Raw genomic sequence first — 18,987 nt, 5'->3', positions numbered from 1 at the left:
TTCTCTCACCCACCAATAGGAAGCTAGGAATCGCCATGCGTCGTTTGCTTACACAAACAAATAACATGGCAGACCCTTCTGAAAAACATCTTCTTTTAAACTTTCAGAATATACTTCGAATATTTTGACGAGTCTAAATATTCAACTCGTTTCCAAGGATTACGAGGTATTATTTTGTGCTTTGCAGCCGATATAAATCCCATGGTTATGGAATTATGGCACGAGCTCCTAGGCACTTCTGCGCTGTCCCATGTCTGCATTCTGGCCTTGACAGTATTCGTGGCCGTCTATTATATAATGCACACATTTCTCCAATATTCCTCCTGGTCCTAAACCATGGCCAATAGTTGGCAATTTCGGCGGGTTTCTGGTTCCCAATTTCATATGGAGGAGGCTGAGGAGGGAGGACGACCCAAAGTCAAAGACACGAGCTCTAATTTCGCCTCCAGTTATTATCACGGAACAAGCTAAAGTTTACGGTAACATCTACAGCATGTGGGTAGGGAGTCAGCTGGTAGTAGTACTGAACGGATATGAAGTGGTCAGGGATGCCCTTTCAAACCGGGCAGATGTGTTCTCCGACAGACCAGAGATTCCCACCGTTACCATCATGACAAAGCGGAAAGGTAAGCGCTGCTTCTAGACTCAACCTGTGCGTAATAACGCATGAAAGCACAATAGTCAATATTCTATTGTTCTATAAAACAAAAATACGTTGATGCCGGATAGTAAACAATTCCGGAAAGCCTTTGTGCAAACGAACTTCCAGAAGTAATCAAGGCACTCTCATGGAACAGGAAAATGTAAACGCCTTCACGTGTTGCGGCTATATCAGCCTTCATCAGGGTGACAAAGAATAGTGGTGTACAAACAGGTGTATATCCCAACTCTCACAGGAAGTGACTCACTGTATTACCATATGTAATTGATAAAGAGAAAAAAAATGAGGGGGAAAACACATTCAAGATACAAAGACGAGCAAAATAAACATGGCATAACAAGAGAAAGAAATGCGATATAAAAGGACAAAACTGTGTACACATGAGCTCATGTTACCAAACTTAAGAATGGAGAACCAAAAATAAACCACATTTTTGTACAGGAAGGGAAAAGAATCAATTTCCTCATTTAGACATGGCAATACAGTGGCCTTTAGTTTAAAGATCCAGAGCTTTTCGCATTTTAGGAGGCGTTTGAGACGATCGCCCCCCACCTGCGAGAAATGGGAACCAATTCAATGGCCATGGCTTTAAGAGAGTTTGGGCTGGCATGGCCAATCTGTCTGTAATGTTTAGCCAAAGGATACTTGTCGTTAGCAGTCATTATAGCACAGGCATGTTCAGACACCCTGTCCTCAAGCCTTCTCTTAGTACGTCCTATGTAAAAGCACCCACCTGGGCAGCCTGTGCACCATAGGCAGCCCAAACTCTCTGAAAGGCCATTGAAGTGGTCCCCAGTACTCGCAGGGGTCTCAAACACCTCCTACAATGCAAAACGTTCTGGATCTTTAAACTAAGGGCCACTGTATTGCCAGGTCTAAATGAGGAAATGGATTATTCTCCTTTCCTGTAAAATATGTGGCTTATTTTTTGGTTCTCCGTTCTTAAGTTTGGTAACATGAGCTCACGTGTACACAGTTAGACACAGTTTCCTTTTATGATATTGCATTTATTTTGTGGTGTTGCATTCTTGATATTCCATGTTCATTTTGTTAATCTTCATATCTTGAATGTGATTTCTTTCTCCATGTTTCTTTACTTTATCAATTATATACAGTATGGTAATGAATTGAGTCACTTCCTGTGAGAGTTGGGATATACACCTGTTCACCACTATTCTTTGTCACCTTGATGAAGGCTGTAGCCACAACACGTCTGTGTTTTTTAAAATTCTTGCCACGCATAAGCCGTAAAACATAAATGCTTTAAAAAGATTCCACTACATGAGAGTGCCTTGATTGGACGTTTTTTAGCACAAAGGCTGTTCTGGCATCAAATGATTTTTGTTTTATAGTATTTCATCCCATGATCAAAGAGCACCTCATAGATTAACTATAAACCAAAGAAGCCCTCCTCTCCTTTGTCTCTATTCTATTGTTATATTCTATTCTATTCAATTGTTCTATTTGATTGGTATGTTCTATTATATTGTTATGTTATTCTATTGTTCTGTTCTATTCTATTGTTATATTCTATTGTTCTTGTAACGGTTGTCGTCGGGAATAGAGGACCAAAACGCAGCAGGAATGTGGATGCTCATCTTGATATTTATTTTAAATAAAGAGAACACCAAAACAACAAATGCACGGACAACAAAACAGTCTTGTCAGGCTCACACGGGCAAAACAAGAAACAATCTCCCACAAACACTAAACCAAACACATACCCATATATAGGACTCCCAATCAGAGGCAACGAGAAAACACCTGCCTCCAATTGAGAGTCCAACCCCAATAAACCAGACATAGAAATACAAAAGACCAGAGACCACATAGAACACTACCCAAAAACCCGGAAATAATCAAACGCCCTACTAAATAAACCACCACCCCGAACCACATAAAACAAATACCCTCTGCGACGTCCTGACCAAACTACAATAACAAATAACCCTTATACTGGTCAGGACGTGACAGTACCCCCCCCCTAAAGGTGCAGACCCCGGATGCACCTCATAAATAAAAACAAAACAACAACAAAAAAATCCCCTAAACTAAAGGGAGGGCAGGGAGGGTGGCTGCCGTCACCGACGGCACTTGTGCTACACCCCCCCTCCCCAACCCACCTATACAGGAGGTGGTTCTGGCTCCGGCCTACTGTCCTCCAGAATGCAGACAGACTTGATTAGTTTCGGGCCGTAGGCAGACTCCCCTTGTTCCGGATCGTAGGCAGACCTCTTCCTTTCCACACTGTAGGCAGACTCATTAAATACATAGTTAATCATTTTTAGTTCCAGATCGTCAACTGACTTACTTAGTTCCGGGTTGCTGATAGACTCCTTTGGTTCCGGGTCATAGGCAGACTCACCCGGTTCCGGGTCGCTGATGGACTCCCTTGGTTCCGGGTCACAGGCAGACTCACCCGGTTCCGGGTCACAGGCAGACTCACCCGGTTCCGGGTCACAGGCAGACTCCCTCGGTTCCGGGTCACAGGCAGACTCCCTCGGTTCCGGGTCACAGGCAGACTCCCTCGGTTCCGGGTCACAGGCAGACTCCCTCGGTTCCGGGTCACAGGCAGACTCCCTCGGTTCCGGGTCACAGGCAGTCTCCCTCGGTTCCGGACTAGACACCGTTGCCGGATACTCTGGACTGCACACCGTTGCCGGATACTCTGGACTGCACACCGTTGCCGGATACTCTGGACTGCACACCGTTGCCGGATACTCTGGACTGCACACCGTTGCCGGATACTCTGGACTGCACACCGTTGCCGGATACTCTGGACTGCACACCGTTGCCGGATACTCTGGACTGCACACCGTTGCCGGATACTCTGGACTGCACACTGTTGCCGGATACTCTGGACTGCACACTATTGCCGAACTCTCGAGGCTGGGCTGACGCACTGGAAGCCTGATGCGTGGTACTGGTACTGGATGTGCCAGTCTGGGGACACGCACCTCAGGGCTAGTGCGGGGAGCGGGAACAGGCCGAGTCGGACTGGGTTGACGCACTGGAAGCCTGATGCGTGGTGCTGGTACTGGAGGTATCAGCCTGGGAACACGCACCTCAGGGCTAGTGCGGGGAGCGGGAACAGGCCGCGTCGGACTGGGCTGATGCACTGGAAGCCTGATGCGTGGTGCTGGTACTGGAGGTATCAGCCTGGGAACACGCACCTCAGGGCTAGTGCGGGGAGCGGGAACAGGCCGCGTCGGACTGGGCTGACGCACTGGAAGCCTGATGCGTGGTGCGTGGTGCTGGTACTGGAGGTATCAGCCTGGGAACACGCACCTCAGGGCTAGTGCGGGGAGCGGGAACAGGACGAGTCGGACTGGGCTGATGCACTGGAAGCCTGATGCGTGGTGCTGGTACTGGAGGTATCAGCCTGGGAACACGCACCTCAGGGCTAGTGCGGGGAGCGGGAACAGGACGAGTCGGGCAGGGCTGACGCACTGGACCGTAGAGGCTTACTGGCGGGCTCGAGCGCAGAACTGGCATCGCTCTTACCGGCTGGATGCCCACTTCCCCCTGGCAAATGCGGGGCGCTGGTATTGCGCGTACCGGCCTAAAAATACTTGGCCTTGCCACAGTACCCATTACCCCGAAGCACGGGACCTGTCCATTCACTGGTTGCCCAGAAAAGGTACGGGGATTTGGCCTGGGGCTCACTCCTCGCCCAGCCAAACTACCCGTGTGCCCCCCCCCAAAAAATGATTGGGGCTGCCTCTCGGGCTGCCTCTCAGTCGTGTTCCCCGGTAGCGTTCCCAGTCCTCACTAGACTTCCTCCATGGGCCCTCTCCGGCCAGAATCTGCTCCCACGTCCATTTCTCCCGCCAGTCCATATTGAATTCCCCTTGCTCCTTACTCCGCTGCTTGGTCCACTTGGGGTGGGAGATTCTGTAACCGTTGTCGTCGGGAATAGAGGACCAAAACGCAGCAGGAATGTGGATGCTCATCTTGATATTTATTTTAAATAAAGAGAACACCAAAACAACAAATGCACGGACAACAAAACAGTCTTGTCAGGCTCACACGGGCAAAACAAGAAACAATCTCCCACAAACACTAAACCAAACACATACCCATATATAGGACTCCCAATCAGAGGCAACGAGAAAACACCTGCCTCCAATTGAGAGTCCAACCCCAATAAACCAGACATAGAAATACAAAAGACCAGAGACCACATAGAAATACAAACATAGAACATTACCCAAAAACCTGGATATAATCAATCAAACGCCCTACTAAATAAACCACCACCCCGAACCACATAAAACAAATACCCTCTGCCACGTCCTGACCAAACTACAATAACAAATAACCCTTATACTGGTCAGGACCTGACAGTTCTATTATATCGGCCTGTTCTCTTCTATTGTTCTCTTCTATTGCTCTATTCTATTGTTCTATTCTATTGCTCTATTCTATTGTTCTATTCTATTGTTCTATTCTATTGCTCTCTTCTATTGGTCTATTCTATTGCTCTATTCTATTGGTCTGTTCTATTCCATTGTTCTATTCTCTTGGTATTTTCTATTGTATTGTTCTATTCTCTTGGTATTTTCTATTGTATTGTCCTATTCTCTTGGTATTTTCTATTGTATTGTCCTATTCTCTTGGTATTTTCTATTGTATTGTTCTGTTATATTGGTATTTTCTATTCTATTGTTCTATTCTAGTGTTCTATTCTATTGGTCTGTTATATTCTATTGTTCTATTATATTCTATTATATATGTCTGTTATATTCTATTGTTCTATTATATTGGTCTGTTCTATTCTATTGTTCTATTCTCTTGGTATTTTCTATTGTATTGTTCTATTGTTCTATTCTCTTGGTATTTTCTATTCTATTCTCTTGGTATTTTCTATTGTATTGTTCTATTATATTCTATTGTTATAGTCTATTGGTCTGTTCTGTTGTTCTATTCTATTATTCTCATCAAAAGTCTTCCAAGCAGAAAAGGAAAGAGAAATGTAAATAATTACATATGTGTACTAGTGCATAGTGACAGCATTATTAACCGTCCTCACCTCTTATCATTTCTCTGAACCTTAGGCATAGTTTTTGCACCTTATGGACCAGTATGGAGAAGGCAGCGCAAGTTCTGCCACACCACGCTACGGAACTTTGGCCTGGGCAAGTTGAGCCTGGAGCCTTGTATCCTTGAGGGGCTGGCTGTGGTCAAGTCTGAGCTGCTGCGTCTCAGCGAGCAAGATACTGAGGGTTCGGGAGTGGACCTGACTCCTCTGATAACTAACTCTGTGTCCAACGTTATCTCCTACGTCGCCCTGGGCCAGCGCTTCCACCACGCTGACCGGGAGTTTGGCGCCCTGCTGGACCTGATGGCCCGCGGCCTAGAGATCATCGCCAACAGGTACCCTAGAGGTTAGAGATGTGGATCAGTAGCCGGAAGGTTGACTGGTTAAAACATGTGGGAACTGAACTGGTAACTGGAGGGCTGCTGGTCTCTGATCTCAAGTAGAATTTCCTGCTGTGTGCCCTTAAGCGCTTAACACATTTCAGTTTCTCCCAGAAAACAGGCAGTAACGTATGTATTCTACTCTATTCTATTCTAACAGCGCGGCGGTCCTCATCAATGTCTTCCCCCTGCTCTACTACCTGCCCTTCGGTGTCTTTAGAGAGGTACGGCAAGTGGAAAGGGACATCACTGCCTTCCTGAAGCAGATCATCACCAGACACAGGGAGACGTTAGACCCAGCCAAACCCAGAGATCTCATAGACATGTACCTGGTAGAGATGCTGGCCCAGGAGGCCGCTGGGGAGACGGACAGTAGCTTCTCAGAAGACTATCTATTCTACATCATAGGAGACCTCTTCATCGCTGGTACTGATACCACCACCAACACAGTGCTGTGGATAATGCTCTACATGGTCGTGTATCCAGATATCCAAGGTACTACATCTTCAAACAGGCTTCCTGAAATGCAGGAAGAGGGGTGTGGAGGACCAGTTCAATGTGACCTAAAGAGAACTCCTTGTTGTAGCATGATGTAGTACAGTACCCAATCATAATGCTATGTGTAACATATCCAGTGTCCTGTTTCCCAATGCTCGTTGCTCTGTAATAATGTTTTCCATGTCATTTGTACCCGTTTACGCCACAGAGAGGGTGCAGGCGGAGATGGAAGCGGTGGTGGGCCCAGACAGGGTCCCGTCTCTCACTGATAAAGGCAGCCTGCCGTTCACGGAGGCCACCATCATGGAGGTGCAGAGGATGACTGTGGTGGGCCCCCTGGCCATCCCTCACATGGCCTCAGAGACCACAGGTGAGGAGAGAGAAACCCATACTAGTCATTCTAATTATATGGTAGAACCTGACTCTTCCATTATGCAGTCAGATCAATAAAGTTGTATTGAATTGCTTTCTCAACAACTTGGTCAGTCAGTTCCACCAGACCAACACTACAACAGGGACTGGGCTGCTGCAGCAGAAACAGGAAAGTACAACCCATTCGCTATGGTTCGTCTGTTGTTGTCTTGCAGAGTTCCGTGGCTATACGATCCCTAAGGGCACGGTGATCATCCCCAACCTGTGGTCTGTCCATAGGGATCCCACTGTGTGGGAGCAGCCAGACGACTTCAACCCCTCTCGTTTCCTAGACGACCAGGGGAATCTCCTGAGGAAAGAGTGCTTCATACCGTTCGGAATAGGTAGGTTGTAAGGCAGTCTCTCTCCACGGACGTATGTGGGTGTCCCATTAGCGACGTGCTCTACAACTGGCAAACGGGAGTGTAGTCACACGGTATACACTGAGAATGAAGCCTTTCTACTGTGGACATTTACAGTTAGGCTCCTGTAAAATCCACTGAAACAAGGTTCAAAAGGTTAGTTCACAATCTCACTGGATTGTTGAAGTCTCACACTGCCCCTACCTGAGTATGAAGCAGTTAGGCCACGACTGAACATTTCAATAATTTGATTTCACAGTCTTACTGAATGATTGGAATGCACGTAGTATGACCATGACTTAATGTGCATCTTACCAGTGTTCTCTCCCTCTCTTTCCCAGGACGCAGGGTGTGTATGGGCGAGCAGCTGGCTAAGATGGAGCTGTTCCTGATGTTCACCAGCCTGCTGCAGGCCTTCAGTTTCAGCCTGCCCGAGGGGCTGGCCCCTCCTCCCATGCACGGGCGCTTTGGCCTCACCCTGGCCCCCTGCCCATACACTGTGACTGTGAGGCCCCGGCGGTGAGGCCACCAGACGAACAACGCCCCCTGACGCCGTAATTAAGCCATAAGGCACAAGAGGCAGTGGTGTAAATACAGTCACAGGTAAACGGTGCTAGTCAACCCATTTGTCTGTGACTGTTTTCATGATACTGCCTCGTGCCTTATTGCTTTTATAAAACTGTTACCAACATATTCAAATAACTATTACATATTTTCATTAAAACGTTATTAAAACGTTATTCATACCATTTAATTCTTCCACCAGAAGATATAGTCCAGACAAAAATCAGGTTGTTAGTTATTTTGGCCATGATGCTACAGACGCCACCCAGTCTTCATTTATTTTTTTGCATAGTTGCTATGCAAAAGTACTGGGAGTCCATTCTAACCAAAATGGGTGCTATGCAGGGGGGCCATGTCTGTTCCCAGGGCCCTATGTTCCCTCGTCCCATTTTTTTCCCCTCAGCCTATGTTCCCAGGGTCCTATGTTTACTGAGCCTGTTTTTTCCTTCAGTTCTATCTTCTAAACAAGGCAAGAGTAAATATTAAAGACAAAAACATTATGTTATGTGATAAAATATTTTACATAGCTTATATTTTTCATACCCATTGGTATTTTGGTGCGTTAATCCACTGTTACTGATGGCCAGTATTTCTGTTACATGTTTTTGAAATACGTATTTCAGTTACTTGAGTATTTAGGTAATTTTGTATTTCACTGGCCTGAAATAAGTTCAAAAATCAAAAATTATTTTGATTGTCTATTGCATTATGGCAATCAAATAAATCGATGTGTTTTAATGCAACTGTTGCACACACTATTCTTGTCTTGTCAGTAGAAAGTGCTATTGCATCCTATCAAACTACAATGGTATTACTGACTCGTTCCTATATCAGAGCAATAGTAGGAATCTCTAATAAAACGCACCACATCAAAAGTGTGTGAAAGGTCATGGAGTGGGCTAAATAGTGACGTGCCTACTGCCACACAACGACCTTCCTACTTTCCGTGGTGTCTGAGTGTCAGTCTGACTACGTTCAGCCACAGCCAGCTCCTTCATTCTGGTGCGGTCCTCTCCGCCTTGCAAACCATGGCTTTCTTCACTCACCAAGTCATCAGAGGTCTCTCCTCTTCTGCAGTCCGAAATGCAGCGATCAAACACGTTACGATCATCGGGGGTGGTCAGATGGGTGCAGGTATCGCACAGGTAGTTAACGTTAACTGACAGAAGTTTGTTTGCTAACATTAGCGTGCTAGCTAGCTTGCTACAGAGGCTAGCTAGCTATCTTGTAAGCTAACCAGCTGTGTAGCTAACGTTACAAGACTAGCTAACAAGCCAGTTAAATATAGCAATGAAGTGCACGAACTAACCGACTACTTGTTGGTTAGTTAACCGCTAGCTTGCTATTAGCTAGCTAGTTAGATACCCACTTGAGAATCCAACCAAGGCAATTCCCCTGATGCTGGGGATGAGTTTTGCAGGCTAATCAGTAACACAACTCTGTATTTTAAGCAATGATTGTTCATCTCTGGGTAAGAAGTACAGTATGTCTCACAGGCTGTCCCAGGTTGATCAGTGCAAAACACAGATGGTGAAGATGGCAGCATGAGGTGACCTTTGACCTATATCTACTTTAGCTAGCTAGTTATATAAGGGTTTTTGTTACCTAGCTGAAATGTCCTTCAATTCAGGAGTTCTATTACCAAAGTGACTTTTTGACAGTCAAACCCGGTGAACACCTGTCCCACCCACTCACACTTGTGTTCCCCCTTTCTAATAGGTTGCTGCTACAACGGGCCATTCCGTGGTGCTGGTTGACACAAACGAGGAAATCCTGAAGAAATCCGCCAAGGGAATAGAAGGCAGCCTGAAGAGGGTGGTCAAGAAGAAGTTTGCTGACAAGCCAGATGTCGGTCGCTGATATGTTCATGTTGCTGTTTCCAATGAGGAAATGTTGGCAGAACTTCATTTTATTAACACCATTGATTCAAACAGGGGTTTGACCGTCGTCATGTATGTTTCAGGCAGGAGCAGAGTTTATTGCCAAGGTGATGGCCAACGTGTCGATATCGACAGACGCAGCGTCTGTGGTGGGGAGTACAGACTTGGTGCTGGAGGCCATCGTGGAGAACCTCAAGATCAAACAGGGCCTCTTTGGTGCTCTGGACAAAGTAGCAGCAGCGTAAGTGACTCGCCAAGCGAGTGTGGATCCTAAGCACTGTCCTGTCTTCGCTGCCTGCGACTTTCAGTAATCAGAGGAGTTGGCTATCGATGGTCAGTGTTGAAATGAACATCAAGCCAGAGCAAGTGCCGTTTGATTAGAAACATTTGTTGTTGCCATTTTGAATGTGTAGCCTAAATATAAAATTCCTTTATCTTCATTTGAGCTTTTTTTTCTATACTTACTATAAAGCTATGCTGGTATCCTTGAAATGTGCTTAAAATAGACTATTCTAATTAAAATAAAATATTTCAAAAGGAAAGGCATTGTGTATCCCACATAATTGATGTTACTAATTGGGATGTACCTCATGGGGGTTGCTTGCTGCTCGTTGCCTGATGTTTCTGGTTCCTCTATTTTAAGACACACCATTTTCGCCAGCAACACATCCTCTCTGCCCATCACCGACATAGCCAGCTCCACCAGCAGGCTGGACAGATTTGGAGGGCTGCACTTCTTCAACCCCGTCCCCATGATGAAGCTGGTAGAGGTAAGGATCAGCAGTGCGGTGTACATTTTAGGACATCTCTCCTTATGATACGTCTCTATATAGTCTCCCGCAAAGCAGTTATTTTTTATGTCATGATGGCGATGTTTAAATTAGAAACATGTGTAAGTTGCTTTAAAAATAACACTGGGCTTGCTCTCCTTATCAACAAGATTCAATTGAAAGCTGTTAAGTAGTTTACCTTTCCTCTTCAGGTGATTGGAACATCAGCCACAAGCCAGGAGACCTTCGATTCCCTCCTGGCTTTCAGCAAAGCACTGGGCAAGACGCCAGTGTCCTGCAAAGTAAGATCCTCGCTTATTTGAACAAATATAAAGTATTTTGCTAGTATTGTACACCTTTAAAGATAATGCAGTGACATACCATATTACACCATACGTTATCTTCATCATATGCCGTTCAGATACGTCATAAACGGTTCACTAACGTCAGTACGTTATGTTCATCTTCAGGACACTCCTGGGTTCATTGTGAACCGTCTGCTGGTGCCCTACATGATGGAAGCCATCAGGCTACATGAGAGAGGTACACCAGCCCTGCATGACTGAAAGATAGTCAAACCTTTTGCCTGTATATGAATGGAAATAGCATCAGAGCCAAGAGGGATGTGACAAACGGATGTGTATGAACACCTGTGGTTAACAAAACATAGTTGTCTGTATATGAAACCGTTGTCACCCTTCATTCAATGGCTGAGTGTGTGCGTGTGTGTGCGCTCTTCTCGTCAGGCCACGGGTCAAAGGAGGACATTGATATTGCCATGAAGCTGGGCGCTGGATATCCCATGGGGCCCTTTGAGCTGCTGGACTACGTAGGACTGGACACGGCTAAATTCATCATGGACGGTGAGTGGTGGGCTGCTTCACAAGTGTGTTCCTATTACAGACTGATTTCAATACCAGTTAAAAGAGGACTATATTAGCAGCTAGGAGCAGGCCCAATAGAAATAACTGCATGCCATATGGCACAGGGGAGGAGCACTGATTTGGTTATAGAATGGTGAGATGGACGAGAGGTGCCGGTGGTCTTTTGAAAATGGTGATGAATATTTGAAGAAATAAAAACATCAAATGAAGTAGATGCAGATAGTGTAAAACCAATGCAAAAGTAATTAGTTAAAATGAAAAGTTTGTGTTTATAACTTGATTTCAGGCTGGGTTGAGAAGGATCCTGACAACCCGCTGATGCAGCCCAGTGAGATGCTGAACAAGCTGGTGGCCGAGGGCAAGTTCGGCAAGAAGACCGGAGAGGGCTTCTACAAGTACAAGTAACCCCGCCCCAGCATCAACACTAGCTGGAGCCTGTTCATTAAGGCACGCCGTGGCAAAACGGAAAATGAAAATAAGCGCTTCCGATTGGACAAGATCATGTAGTCCCTCCCAGTACTGATAATAGAAAAACCGCTGGTTAATTTTGACAACGGTAGAACAGAGATGCAGCTGGAACGAACCTCAGTGCCTTCCTGAAGAACGATAGACCGGTGTTATCAATTCAAATCTGTCTTTTGACTGTATATTCTGAATGTCATCTTCACCTGTGGTTTGTAAGCAACTGAGTTTGTGGAATTAAACTGACTTTTCCAAATGCTTCCCATAGGTTGTTCTGAGATTTCTATTCATGCAGTTCTTTTCTAGGGATGGATTTGCCTCTGGACCTTTGAGCCAACACACCCTGCCATTAATGATACCCAGTGATACAGTGCATTTGGAAAGTATTCAGACCCCTTGACTTTTTCCACATTTCGTTACATTACAGCCTTATTCTAAAATGTATTAGATTGTTTTTTGTCCTCATCAATCTACACACAATACACAATAACGACAAAGCAAACACAGGTTTTTATACATTTTTGCAAATGTATTAAATAAATGGAAATATCATATTTAAAAAAGTATTCAGACCCTTTACTCAGTACTTTAAGCACCTTTGGCAGCGATTACAGCCTATTATTCTTTGGTATGATGCTCCAAGCTTGGCACACCTATATTTGGGGAGTTTCACCCATTCTTCTCTGCAGATCCTCAAGCTCTGTCAGGTTGGATGGGGAGCGTCGCTGCACAGCTATTTTCAGGTCTCTCCAGAGATGTTAGATTGGGTTCAAGTCCGGGATCTGGCTGGGTCAAACAAGGACATTCAGAGACTTGTCCTGAAGCCACTCCTGTGTTGTCTTGGCTGTGTGCTTAGGGTCATTGTCCTGTTGGAAGGTGAACCTTGGCTACAGTCTGAGATCCTGAGCGCTCTGGAGCAGGTTTTCATCAAGGATCTCTCTGTACTTTGCTCCGTTCATCTTTCCCTCGATCCTGACTAGCCTCCCAGTCCCTGCCGCTGAAAAACAGGTGTGACGCTTGGCATTCTTGTTTCTCATGGCCTGAGAGTCCTTTAGGTGCCTTTTAGCAAACTCCAAGCGGGCTGTCATGTGCCTTTTTACTAAGGAGTGGCTTCCGTCTGGCCACTCTACCATAAATGCCTGATTGGGGGATTGCTGCAGAGACGGTTGTCCTTCCTCCACAGAGGAACTCTGGAGCTCTGTCAGAGTGACCATCGGGTTCTTGGTCAACTCCCTGACCAGGGCACTCCTCCCCTGATTTCTCAGTTTGGCTGGGCAGCCAGCTCTTGGAAGAGTCTTGGTGGTTCCAAACTTCTTCCATTTTAGAATGATGGAGGCCACCGTGTTCTTGGGGACCTTCAATGCTGCAGAAATGTTTTGGTACCCTTCCCCAGATCTGTGCCTCGGCACAATCCTGTCTCGGAGCTCTACGGACAAATCCTTCAACGTTTTGGCTTGGTTTTTGCTCTGACATGCACTGTCAACTGTGGGACCTTATATAGACAGGTGTGCCTTTCCAAATCATGTCCAATCAATTGAATTTACCACAGATGGACTCCCAAGTTGTAGAAACATCAAAGATTATCATTGGAAACAGGATGCACCTGGGCTCAATTTGGATTATCATAGCAAAGTGTCTGAATACTTATGTAAATAAGGTGTTTTTTTGTGTTTTTTTTATAAAAAATGTATAACCTATTTTCGCTTTATCATGGGGTATTGTGTGTAGATCGATTAGGGATATATATTTTTTTTTATCCATTTTAGAATAAGGCTGTAATGTAACAATGTGGAAAAAGGGAAGGGGTCTGAATACTTTCCGAATGCAGTGTCAGTCAACAACCCCTGTGTGTTCAACCCCACTGTTCATTTCTAATATTGTTTCAAGAGTTCCTTTGATGTTATCCCTACTATTCGATTCGAAAATCAAAAATATTACCCTCTTTCTATCCCGGCATTAAATTGATCATCTTGGATACATGAGACGTCACATCTTTTTCCATGGATTTCACATTTAAGAGCAGCTTCAATACTCAAGATGTAGATTTCCCCTTTTGTCAGCATAGCTGTAATACTGTATGAGCGCAACCTCAGTCTCGGCATGCTGCTGGAGTTTTAATTGGTCGGTTTTAGAGCCTTTTGAAGTTTCCCCTCGAGATTTGAATGATTTAGTCAATAATTCGGCTTGGTAGTTCTATTTAAGACCACTAAGTGGCAGTGTTGTCAAATGCAGAACTTCTGGATATGAACCATATGATGGGCCAACTAATGATCACAAGCTACAAGATTATTGGGCCTGTTTCCTGGACAGAGATTTAGGCCAAGACTAACAACAATGCTCAATGAAGAATCCCCATTTAAATAGGTTTTTAGACTAGACTAAGACTAGGTTTAATCTCTGTCCCGGAAACCAGGCCTGTAAGTAAGGCATACCTATCACATTAATCTGGTCGGGAGATCAAATGAGCCAATGCCTTTTTATTTTTCTTTAAAAAAACAAAACATGTTGAAACTGTTAAAATGTGGCCACTTGGGAAGCAAAGTGCTAATACCAAGATGACAGTGATTCAAAATACGACAATGAATAAAAAATGCATCAAGTAATACTAAAAATAGAGCATGAAATCAATAAAATGTTACAGAAATGCATGAAATAAACAACATGGGCAAAAAGACCACAGTTACCAGATAGAGAAGAAAAAAGTCCATCCAATCAGGCTTGGGGTCAATTCAGGAAGTATACTGAAACTCCAATTTCTCTTCAATGCTTTCCAATGAGGAAAATGTCGAATTGCAATTGGAATTTGGTTAACTTTCTGAATTGACTGGAATTGACCCCAACCCTGATCGCAATAAAATGAACACTGCCAAGTGCTGGGGTAAATATATATCTGCTTCATCTGTCAGTTTAGAACAATAAAATATAGGCCTCTGAGCAACCACTTGCCTTTGTCCTAACGTTGCCTGCAAAAATACCAAGAAAAGTGACATATCCTGACAGTTTATTTAAAAAGTACACATACTGAGCTTTATTTTACATCTGAGCAAGACTCGAGTCAAGGTCACTATTTGTTACAAATAGTATCAAAAGAAGCCTTAATTTTCATTTTTCTGCAAGACGCTTTAACAAGAAAACAAATGGCTTTCCTGTGTTCAAAGCTTATTTTCATATATACCAGTATATATATATATATATATATATATATATATATATATATATATAAAAAAAACATTCACTGAAAATATACACCGAGAAATTTAAACCAAGTTCAAAATACAAAAAAGCATTCAATTAATTCCAACTCAAAAGTAAAAGCTATAATCATAAAACGTTGATATTTTTTGCACCAACTGGTCGTTAATAAAAACAAAATGGAGGATAGGAGCCTTGAGAGGATGTTTCCTTGACAACATGTGATTGACATCCCTCCATCTTCCTTGTGATAGTGCAGTCAGTCTAAAGAGGTGTTGAGTCAGGCCGCAACCCAAACATGTGGTCTGAAATCCAGTGAGAGAGGGGAAAGGGGAGTGTTGAGGGTCGAACATAGTAGGCTGTACAAAGGAAAGGAACGGAGGTGGCAAATAACTTAGAAATAACTTAGAAACAGGTGTTGGGGTATGTGTGGGGAGGTGTTAATTGTGTTTGACAAAGTTAAATCGCTGAACTGTTTTCAGTGCAGTGCCTTGGATTGAGATAGAGCTGCTTGTAAGAAGAGAAAAAGGCGTGAGGGCCTGGAGAGTGAGGGGGCTGGGGAGTGAGGGGGCTGGGGAGTTTGCATGCGGTTGGTTGATGGTCTTTAGTAGTGATTGTCTTGTTCAGTTCAGTTTCTACAGCAGATAGGAGAGTCACTGCAGGAGAGGAGTATAAAGTCAAGTTCGGGGGGGTATTCCTCTGAGAACGGGAGTTGAGGCTTGGGGGTCGGGGATAAGGTGGAGGAGGGTTCATTGAATCTAGCAGGCCTCCATCTCTAACAGAGGGGCCATAGCTGCTGCCTTCGCTTTGCACGACGTGGAGAAAGCGTTCCGTTTTCCTCCTGAAGGACAGAGAGAGAAACATGGTCAGTTCAATGGGCAACAACAGAGGCCCTAAACGTGTCCAAAGTGACTGCAGTTACAGGTCATTTGCGAGTGCTGGCTGTCTTTTTCATACTGGTCAGAAACAGTGAACATATAATGAACATATAACCCGTTCAGTCTGAGGGAAAATCCCTCACTAACTAAAAAGGAGCTTAAACACATGAAACCACAACAACACATTGCTGTATACGTCGTCTGAAACCAGACAGTCTCACACATCCCACATACAGTGAATGAGTGCTGCATCCTCACAATGCTACACAAACACACACACACACACACACACACACACACACACACACACACACACACACACACACACACACTACAGAGGACCTGGACGAGTGAAGGAGCACTACAGTTCTGCCGTCTTCAGAGAGCAGTAATAGCGTTTCCGACTGAACATTAGGTCGTAGGTTAGTGACAGGATGTGGGTTGGCATTAGCTTTGATCTCACTCTGACATCAGGTCACTGTGACCCAAGCTGGCTCCATCTGCTCTGCCCCCCTCTCTGACTGACACCCTGATGTCATCTACCTACCGCTACCGCTCTCTCTCTCTGAACGCAACCAGCCATCTAGCTGGAATACAGCTTCTGGTTGACATTTATGCTGCCACTGCTGTGTGTGGGCTGTGAGGAGGTAGAGAGAGTCTTCTCACGCTGAGAAGGCACTTTACAGGGCCTTCTAAAAAGCCCCGCCGGCCACCATCCACCCGTCCATGCATGGGAAATTGTTTGTCAAACCACAAAAGTGTTTTTGCTCAAAATACTGGTCTGTGGCGAGCGTAGCTAACAGAGTTAGCTTCAGTTATTGACGGACGAGCGGTGTTGGTTATTTTCCAGCATCAAATGGAATCAGTGATCAAAGGGAGAAGGGGAAGAGATACAGAGGTAGATGTCTGACCGGGTAGGGAGTGAAAGATGTGAGGAGAGAAAAGAGAGAGAAGGTGTATTAGTGGAAGGACCGCTCCCTTGTGGTGAGGTCAGAGAATAAGTGTGTTTTTGTGGGTTGAGAAGTCAGCTGAGCCCTGCAACTCCACCCTGGCACCACACACACACTCTCCCCTCCCTCCAGATTGCTTTACCACATGTGGATGAAAGGGAGTGGGACGGAGGCCGCCTTTCCCAGGGATGGCTGACCCTGAGCCGCCCGGGCGAAGGAGAGGAGGTACTGTAGTGAGGGCCGCAGAGAGAGACAGAGCCTCTGTCGCTGTTTATTTACCTCCACTGCCCCCTTTTTATCCCGGGATCTGAGAGCCCAGCCCTCAGCCCCAGCGCCCCCTTCCCTTCCTGGGGAGCTTTTTCCTTCCCTCCCGGCCACAAGATGAAAAGCCCTGGCTTAGTCCTTCCTGTGTTGGGAAAAGCCTGGGGGGCTGGGGGTGGAGGGGGCGATGGAGGGGTGTGGTGGTGGTGGGTCAGGAGGGGGCATCAGGCCAGGGCTTCACAGCAGACCCACCCGACACCAACACACAAACGCCAGGATTCAGGAGCAACTTGACCCCTTCCCTGCCCCCTCTCCCTCTGCCCACCTCCCCTCCCCTCAGTTAGCACTCTGGAATGCCGGCTGGACTTCTTTGCAGGAAATGAAACGCTCCTCTGTTCCAGTGGAGGCCGGGTCCTGGCTCTGGCTCTCTCTCTCCTTGGCCCAGGGAGGGGATGGGAGGTGGGGGGAGCGACTGAGACCAACGGGGCCCAGGCTCTGGGTCTTTGAAGCGTGGGAGGTTAAGATAACTGGCACGGCCCGCGTCTCTCAATCGCCGCCTCCACCTTCCCGGGGCAAATCAAAGAGCCCGCAGCTGGGCCCGTCCCGCCTGCCTTCCACTACTCCTCCCTACTTCTCCTTTCCTCCCTCCTTCCCCTCCCTCCCTCCCTCCCTCCCCCCTCCTTCCCTTCGCTGCAGCGGCGCTCTGGGATTTCTTTTGGTTCCGTGAAAAAGGAAAACACAGCCGACAAATTACTGAAAATAAGCCAAATGGAGCGAGGCGTCTCCAACACAGGCAGGAGTGTAGACTTTACCATGGCAGAGGGAGAGAGGGAGATTTGGAGGAGGAGAGGAAAAAGAGAAAGAGAGTTCTGGACGAGAGAGGAGAGGAGGAAATGCCAAATCAGCTGACTCAGCAACCTAGACAGACAATGTTCTTATTTTATGAAATATGGATTCAGAGATCAGCTCCAAATCACTGAAACCCGGGAATTTGTACATCTAGACTGAAATTTACTCCAAGATGGCATTAAAAGCTGGAAATAAACCTGAAATTCTCATGATTTTCTCTGCCAAGTTTCAGAATCAGGTTTTAACACAGCATTGGCTGGATGGAAAGAAAAGGAAAATGGCGGCTATTCAAATCCAACCAGGGATTGAGACAACGCATTAAGTTCAGGAAACAAAGTCAGTCGACCAGAAAAAAACGGAGATGGCCAACCTTTGCACTGACTGTGCTCCGTCTTGGTGAGATAATCACCTTGTTGTGAAGAGTGTAAGCTATGGTTTTGTTTGGCGACACCCTCTCGGCTCAGGCAGTCTCACTTTCTCTATTCAATTGTGACACTGACACAACCGGAAATCGTCAGCTTGAGAAGGAAGAGGTAAAACCAAAGAAGAAAAGGTGTGTTTTAAACAACTGGCTTCATCCTGTCAGCACTTTCTCTTGCCGGGAGACAGAACATTAAAAGGAAAACCTAGAATAGTTGTGTCTGTCATTTCTAACCTCCAACCAAAAGTCAGGGTGGTTGAGTGGGAGAAACGTTGTTGTTCATGTCCGGGCTGGAACACCGACAGTGGTATTGTTGATAACGGTGGGATGTTTGGGGGGGTTCAGTTAAAACAGAACGAGGGAGAGGGGTATGAGAAGAAAAGAGAAAGGGAAGTGGATAAAGGAGGTGTCTGTCTATACGAGGCTAGAGGAAGGGAGAGGGGAGGGTTTTTGGTTGTGGGGAGAGGAACGGTAGGGGGTAAGGCTCCCGCCCACCGAGCCACCAAAAGCCCAAACCTCAGGC

The 18,987-nt window shown here is 45.8% G+C and overlaps 3 protein-coding genes across 22 annotated transcripts in view; 2 read left to right on the top strand and 1 right to left on the bottom strand.

The window, feature by feature from the left end:
• Positions 1-39: 39 nt before the first annotated feature.
• LOC106610337 (cytochrome P450 2U1) lies at positions 40-8,653 on the top strand. The gene is given in 7 exon segments (XM_014209636.2): positions 40-308; positions 310-626; positions 5,719-6,037; positions 6,243-6,577; positions 6,789-6,950; positions 7,168-7,335; positions 7,695-8,653. Coding segments are annotated over 7 exon segments (1,590 nt in total). The 5' UTR covers positions 40-201; the 3' UTR covers positions 7,877-8,653.
• Positions 8,654-8,794: 141 nt separating this feature from the next.
• hadh (hydroxyacyl-CoA dehydrogenase) lies at positions 8,795-12,173 on the top strand. Its single transcript, XM_045722871.1, has 8 exons — positions 8,795-9,062; positions 9,637-9,765; positions 9,881-10,038; positions 10,441-10,567; positions 10,780-10,869; positions 11,038-11,110; positions 11,314-11,430; positions 11,738-12,173. The coding sequence occupies exons 1-8, from the start codon at positions 8,946-8,948 to the stop codon at positions 11,854-11,856; spliced, it is 930 nt and encodes a 309-aa protein (XP_045578827.1). The 5' UTR covers positions 8,795-8,945; the 3' UTR covers positions 11,857-12,173.
• Positions 12,174-14,375: 2,202 nt separating this feature from the next.
• The window catches only part of LOC106610340 (lymphoid enhancer-binding factor 1), a 76,153-nt gene continuing 71,541 nt past the window's right edge, over positions 14,376-18,987 (bottom strand). For all 20 annotated transcript variants that reach the window (XR_006770791.1, XR_006770790.1, XR_006770786.1 and 17 more), the window contains one exon: positions 14,376-15,946. Coding sequence is in view for 4 of the 20 variants with exons in the window: in XM_045722865.1 (XP_045578821.1) it covers positions 15,864-15,946 (83 nt within the window). In the remaining 16 variants the exon portion in view is untranslated. The remainder of the gene's footprint in view (positions 15,947-18,987) is intronic.

Source organism: Salmo salar, chromosome ssa08, assembly GCF_905237065.1.
Source record: "Salmo salar chromosome ssa08, Ssal_v3.1, whole genome shotgun sequence".
In the NCBI taxonomy this organism is placed as follows: Eukaryota; Metazoa; Chordata; class Actinopteri; order Salmoniformes; family Salmonidae; genus Salmo; species Salmo salar.
The sequence above is the reverse complement of the archived record's forward strand: the minus strand, read 5'-3'. Positions and strand labels throughout refer to the sequence as shown.